Raw genomic sequence first — 7825 nt, forward strand, 5'->3', positions numbered from 1 at the left:
ATAAGAAATATATCAATATCAATTACACAGTAGACAACTGTTCATGAGTGAAGGATATTAATTTTTGTTTGTACACAATATTTATTGATTATTGAATATTATGACTGATTGTTAACAAAGACAGTAGAGGATATTGTTATATACAGTTGCTGGGAAGATTCCATCTAAGACTACAACATTAGTCAGATAAAGAAATGCCACTACATTACACATGCAACTCCTTCCCCCCCCCCAAAAAAAAGGACCTGAAGTTCTTTTAATCCAATCTTTTAGATATTTTTTTATTCTTCTACTTGTTTCAGACATTTAACTCTGTGTTCAATGATCAGAGACCTAAGTTCTGAACAACAACAACAACAACAACATGCACAACAACAATCAAACATAATTACCTTCTGCATGCATGTTTCAAGCTCTACATCACAGTCGAGACATATAGGGTTGAAACTCATAAATGTTTTGAAGTTACTTGTTTTATTTCGATTGAAGCCAACTGCCACTCTGAAATAGCCTTTAGATGGTAGGGGACATTTCACTTCATTATAACTTGCAAATATAGCCTTTTTTGTCATATTAGAAACTGTAGTAGCACCACCAGGCTTCAACTGTAATGGAAAACAAGAAGATTACATGATAAAATATATTATCGCTTTTAATCAAAAATACAAAATATTGACCTTAATTTTAATACCTAATGTCACATCTAAGAAATTAGCTAAAGAAATATCGTTTTCATAAATGATATTCATCCCTATTCTATGAAAAAATCTAGCCAATCTACCTTTAATTCTCTGTAATTGTTGGTTAGAGCTATTCCTAATATATAGAAGGCAATCATGCCTATATAGACTCCACCCTAATCATAGGAAATTGATCATCCAATTCATAAAGAATAAAAGAACCTACCATATCAGCTATTTGTGCGGAGTCCGAACTCCCCGTGGGGACATCGAAAGCATCTGGTGTATCCTTACGTATCCATACTTTATCATTAAAACTAATAAAAGACTTCCTAGCAGCTAATATCACTTTAATTTTTTCTCTAGTAAGCCCTGCCTTATTATGAAAAAAACCATAGTGCCTTATTCAATATGATCGGGTTAATGGATGTATAAAAATTAGTTATATCAAATTGAATGAATTTAGTATTTTTCTTGTTCTCAATAGAATTAAACCACCCGATGACTTGGTCTGTATTCGACCACATATTTAACTTCAACTTATCAACTATAGTAGTTATGTACTTATTCATAATATTTTTACTCAGTATTCCTACATATCTTTTTTACAGAAATTTTGATAGTAAATAAATGAGTTTTATTTTGATGAGAAACAAAACCAAACCAAGACAGATTGATTCAATTATCTCTGAACCTGGAATATTATTTGTAGCTATATTACTGCCTGTTCAGAAAACAAGTTAACAAGAAAATTGCAACCTAATCACTCTTAAACCAGTACCCTGATATCTTTGAAGGAAAGTAAAATAATGCATTGGAGCTGTAGCCATAGATACACTTTGTTGCAAACAAAAAGATATTGAAGTCTCAAGTGCAAAGCTTTCGATTAAAGAGAAGATTTACAGACACATTCTACCCTTCTCTGTGAGTGTTGCTCAATGTTTTGCCAGCCGCTACAATTTTGCCGAACAACAACAGTCTATGTCAGACGTTATTGTTTCGAAATGTCAGTACCCTAACGTAGATCACTTGGCAAGCATTGACATCATTGGAAGAGACATACAACATGAAATTGAGGACATAGTAAAACTAATGAGGTAAGAAAAATTTCAGGTGTGAAATTCTTGCCAGCTGTGGCCACTTCTAGAAGAAATATTTGGTTTTTATGCCTTTAACCCCAGGAAGGGGAAAGAGAAAGATGAAACCAGTAATATTTTAATTCAGTGCATAGGGTGTAGAACTTAGTACCAAAACACCAATTATTTCTAATTATTCTTCTTTAAAGATCCTTGATTTAAATATGTTGACACTAACTCACCTATTGTTTTTCAGTTCAGAATCATTTGATTTCTAAACCATACAATCTCAAGTGAGGCCCTCAAAGGGTTATTTCCCTCCCATCTGGTACAGTGTTGTTGCTGTAGCACAGGCAAACATCCTACATTGCATCTAGAGAAAGGCAACTTGACTATTGGCATAAAGTCGCTTCTATACATGCCCCAACCTCTGGCTCACAAGTGTGCTGTCTCCTCTCCTAGACATTTCAGCTGCTGCTATAACGGTCTCTGTTCCTCAGAGCTCACTGCTATCATGCTACCTTCCCACTCATGCATCTTTTGATCTTTTGTTCACCATGTTAAGTTCAAATCCCACCAAAATCCATATGAACCACTGTAAGTGTTTTTTCTTACCAGAATCTCCACACTGTTCATATCTTTCCTGCAAGTATTGAGTGCATATCATTAGCAACATCAATTTTACCAATATCAGAAGACCTACGAAGGTCATAGTCAGAACCCTTTCTTACAGACACAGCAGGTAAAAACAAATTCTATTTTCCTCCATCAATAAATGTACAGTCTTGTGCATTTACTCAGTGACTTATCCATAAAAATGACAGCACAAACAGTAAATGCTAAGCATCACTAATGAGGCTATAATAAGATCAAAACATGTTTGAAATGGCTCTCATATTTTTTAAATTTCTTTATTACCCACCAGGGGCTAAACATAGAGGGGACAAACAAAAATAGACATCGACCCCAGTTCAAAACTGGTACTTATTTTATTGACCCCGAAAGGATGAAAGGCAAAGTCAACCTCGGCGGAAAAGTAGTTCTCATATTTGTATGAAAAATAAAAATAATGCTGGATACTGACAAATATTGCTTTTCTTTTAACAATTATTTACTTTTAGTTTGAGTTAAGTGCATCTCATTAAGTATTAATAATAAATGTAAAGATAACCCAATTACTTTCTATAAAATCAATGCCATCAGGTATTGAATTCTGAAATTGGTGCAAACAGCACAGTTTGGAGCAAAAAAGACAGTTGCTTAAATTACTTGCAGTTTTTAAGTGTTAACCTATTTTATCAAACCCCTTAAATATGAAACACAAAATTGACTTTAGAGATATTTGGTTTCAGAATCTTACAGGTATATAATTAAATATAGGAAGGTATTTTGATCAAATGTTAGATTGATTTCATAAATTCATCTGTCCTCAATGAACCAACTGATTGACAAACTAGTAAAATGACTTCATATATAAATTATAATGTAGGAAATAGTTACTTATCAAAACTGAGTTAAAAGCTCACCTGTAGTTGTGATATGTGGCATTCAGTTTGGTTTTCCAAAAATGGGCCACCATATACTGACACCCATGTGCAAGAATTTCCTTCAAGATCATGACAAATGCCATTATTTTGAAGATATGTAATTTGTGGTGCCATTTCCAAGTTCACAGAACAGTCATCTCCAGCATATGGTGCATTGCATTGACAGTTTCCTGTTGATAAGAGAAAAGAATTTCACATGTGAACTTATGGGATTGATTTTTATAACATGAATGAAAGAAAGCTTGGTTGATAGCTAACTAAAAAGACAAACAAATGGATGGATAGATGGATGGATGGATCTATCTATCTATCTATCTATCTATCTATACGATATATATATATATATATATATATATATATATATTATACAAAAGAGATAACAAAGCCAAGGGTGTGAGGAGTTTTCAGGACATTTATAAGGAAAGAGATATAGATATAGTCTTACAGCCATTTCTGGGATATTATGGATATCCTTTATCAGAGAGGATGTAAGATGGTTAAATAGAGGTTAATGTTTGAGTTCGAAATAAGGAATTATTGTGGAAAAGGAAGATATAGGGAATATAGAGGGAAATAGAAGAATGAAAGTAGAAATGAAATATAAAACATTGTAGTTGCAGTTCCATTATTTGAGTAAAGTGGTGTATAGAAGTGGTAAAAAAAGTTTTCTGTAAATGGTATGTAAGTTCCAATAGTAGTTCATGTTTAGTCACTTCTAAGTGTGGAGCCGTGGATTCTGTGTTGCTCATTCAATTACCAATATAGAATAGTGGACTTGTAAAAACATTGGACACTTTATGGTATTTTCTCCTGTTCTGAGTTCAATCCCTATTTGGGTGATTTATTTAACACTACCATTTGGCCCTTGGGGGCCTTTAATGTTAAAGCTGAGTCTCTAGCTGATGGTGCCCTCCTCCCTCCCATCCTATAGAGGGTCTGTCCTTAGATTATCTTAATTTGATGCAATCAGTCTAGAAAAATATGTAGGTAGTCCCCTTTTGAGGCCATTACAAACCTTTTTCACAATTTCCATTATCAGAACAATCATTGGGGCATATACTGGCCATGGCTTCAATTAATCTTCGATCTTCTTGTTGTCCAAGCACCATGCGATGCAATCTTCTGTTGCAACGAAGCAGCATAGACTCCAACATTATTGGAGCCCATTTCGCATCTTTTGTAATCTGAAAAAAGAAGCGAAGCAATTTTAAAAAGAGAGAAAAGAAAACTTTATAAAATAACATTCAAAGAAATATTCAGCAATATATATTGAATATGATAATCCCCAGAAGTTAACAGAGGCGTAGGAGTGGCTGTGTGGTAAGTAACTTGCTTACCAACCACATGGTTCTGGGTTCAGTCCCACTGCGTGGCACCTTGGGCAAGTGTCTTCTACAATAGTCTCAGGCCGACCAAAGCCTTGTGAGTGGATTTGGTAGATGGAAATTGAAAGAAGCCCGTCGTATATATGTATCTATATATATATATGTGTGTGTATATATATATATGTATTTGTGCATGTATGTGTTTGTGTGTCTGTGTTTGTCCCTGCCAACATCGCTTGACAACCAATGCTGGTGTGCTTACGTCCCTGTAACTTAGTGGTTCAGCAAAAGAGACTGATAGAATAAGTACTAGGCTTACAAAGAATAAGTCCTGGGGTCGATTTGCTCAACTAAAGGTGGTGCTCCAGCATGGCCACAGTCAAATGACTGAAACAAGTAAAAGAGTAAAGAGCTTCTTTTGGCCAAACAACTTAATCTGAAGCATAGTGTACAGAATAAAAACAGGACTGCAAAATTTAAGGAAGCTGTCGCCTCTGCTGACAGCACAAGGATTCTCTATTCAAACAAAGTGTAAATTTTTATGTGTGTGTATGAGCATTGAACACAAGGTTTGCAAGGCTGGAAAGAAAGGAAGCAAGCATGCTTCATTGAATGTGTAATGTTGGTTGTGTGAGTGAATAGAAATGAACAAAGGAAATTAGTGAAAAACAGGATATAGGAGTAATCAGATATAAGAAAGACAACTGCATTGATAGACATGAAATGCATCTGGATGATGGCAATTGGGTAAAAAAATTGACAAGATCCAAGTGAAAAGAAACAGTGGAAGAATAATACTGAGAAGAGGTCATGGGCTGAAGTGATTAAAACTGATCTCAGGATGTTAAACCTCACAGAGAGGATACAGGAGTGCAACAAGTGGTTGGAGGCTGCGTTGGAGAAGGTCATACAAACATGAAAAAATAGGTAAACATGCTGAGGAGGATAATTATTAGAATATTATATAAATAGGAATTTTGTCTGGTTGAGATGACTGAGGATTCAATTCCAAGTGGGTTGTTTTATATTATGTACTGTTTAATCCTTTAGAATTTAAGCCAGCCATATCCAGCCATATCCAGCCAAAGTATTCAGCTAGTTTTATGTTCAAACTGGCCAGATCTGGTCTCTCACACCAACCCTACAATATCATTTTAAAAATTAATGGTTGCTTCATCAAAATCCCATAACTACAAGATGAAGCATAATTCATTCAACATGAATAAAAAAAAAGCATTAAGTTTGGCAGATTAATGTGAAAAGAATTAAAGTGGTAGCTTAGACTAGAGTAGTAAAATTTTTTTTAAAATTCATCTAGGAAACTAATAATGGTCTGCATGAACAAGAATTCTATCTTGAAATGTGAGAGGTCAGATAAGTTTATCTGTTGCTGGAGAAGCAGATTCTGACAAATCAATACCAATGTTACATTGATGAGGGAAAAAGAGTCTGCTTGCAGCTGCAGTATCTCCACTACTGTGTCCACCATTACCATCGTCGTCATCACCACCACCAACAACAACAACATCACCAAGATCATCATCATCATCAACTGTGTCTATTGAGCACTTTCTGACCTTAGATTGTCTTTCAACGATAGGAATGAAAATTCCTTTAAGTTTGCAGCTCTTTTGTTTTTCTCAGTCCATTCAGAAAAGCTTATTTGACAACAATGATGGACGATCAAGGTGGGATCAGAAAGAATAGAGGTAGAATAAATATCACAAGCCAACTTCGTGAAGAATTCCACCAATTTGATTAAATTAACGAAGTAAGAAAAGATGAAAGTCAAAGTTAACTTCAGTAGGATTTAAACTCCAAACCCAGTGAGAGAGAACAAACAACCACAAGGTATTTCATATAACTTTCAAACGAATTTATCAACAGTTATATCAGGTGAAAAGCCAGTCTCACAAAATTAGCTTTCTCTTCTCCCCATGGCAAGAAAACTTACCCAACCTCATCAACTTCTCTGAATAAAGTAACTTTAATTAGATATTGCAAGGAGCATGGCTCAGTGGATAGAGTATCAAGCTTACAATCACAAGGTAGAGAGTTTGATTCCTGGACCAGACTGTGTGTTGTGTTCTTGAGCAAAACATTTTATTTCACGTTGATCCAATTCATTCAGCTATAGAAACGAGATGTGATGTCACTGGTGCCAAGTTGTATCAGCCTTTGCCTTTCCCTTGGATAACATCAGTGACAGGGAGAGGGAAGGCTGGTATGCATGGACAGTTGTTGGTCTTCCATAAACAACCTTGTCTGACTTGTGCCTCAGAGGGGAACTTTCTAGGTGCAACCCCATGGTCATACATAACCAAAGGGGGTCTTTACCCTTTTTTTATCCTAGTTAGATATTGAATTGGGAAGAATATTTCAGTTTATTTGAACCTGAAGTCCTTTTCTAGCCAAAATTATAAAAATTAGATGAATTAATTGGTATACCTGAATGTTGGTGATACAGCTTTCTATTTCTCTGGAAATATTTATCCCAATAGTGGTGGTACAAGGAGCAAATGATGTTTTATCCTTCAAATATGTTTGGCAGAACTTTTTTGCATCAGTTTCACTAAATTCATCGTCAGACCAAGGTGGTAAGCTCTAAAATTTATAAAATTGAAACACAATTATGACTTTGTTGCTACACATTACACATTGAAATAAATAAATGGATTAGTAAATCAAATAATAGATTTATTGCTAATCACTTATAAAAGTATCTGATGTGTAAATTTTTTATTCTGTGTAACACAGGAGTAGGAGATCAGATCACAAATAACTGAGTGAGTGGCAATAGGAGAAATTAGGAGAGATGACACTGTCTCCAGCACTCACTCATTCTCCCTCGCTCTATCAACTTTTTGTGACACTGATACGGACATACATGCATACATACATAAATGCATGCATACACACACACACACACACATATATATATACATGCACATACATACATGCATACGTGCATATATACATGCATGCATACATGCCTGCATGCATACAAACATACATACATACAAACATACATGCATGCATACATACATGCATGCATACATACATGCATGCATGCATATATGCATATATGCATACATACATACATACATACATACTTACATACATACAAACATTCATATACAAGCAAATTAACACCAAATATACAGTGCGTGTGTTTTTATTGGCTAAACTGGCAATAT

At 34.9% G+C, this 7825-nt stretch overlaps 1 protein-coding gene across 1 annotated transcript in view; it reads right to left on the minus strand.

Moving 5' to 3' along the window:
* The window catches only part of LOC106880038 (uncharacterized), a 456507-nt gene that overhangs the window by 386652 nt on the left and 62030 nt on the right, over positions 1-7825 (minus strand). Inside the window, exons 15-18 of the mRNA XM_014929839.2 lie at positions 7077-7232; positions 4319-4487; positions 3283-3473; positions 393-605 (exon numbers count right to left, since the gene is read on the minus strand). Coding sequence (XP_014785325.2) covers positions 393-605; positions 3283-3473; positions 4319-4487; positions 7077-7232 — 729 coding nt within the window. The remainder of the gene's footprint in view (positions 1-392; positions 606-3282; positions 3474-4318; positions 4488-7076; positions 7233-7825) is intronic.

This window comes from Octopus bimaculoides, chromosome 22 (assembly GCF_001194135.2).
Source record: "Octopus bimaculoides isolate UCB-OBI-ISO-001 chromosome 22, ASM119413v2, whole genome shotgun sequence".
Taxonomy (NCBI): Eukaryota; Metazoa; Mollusca; class Cephalopoda; order Octopoda; family Octopodidae; genus Octopus; species Octopus bimaculoides.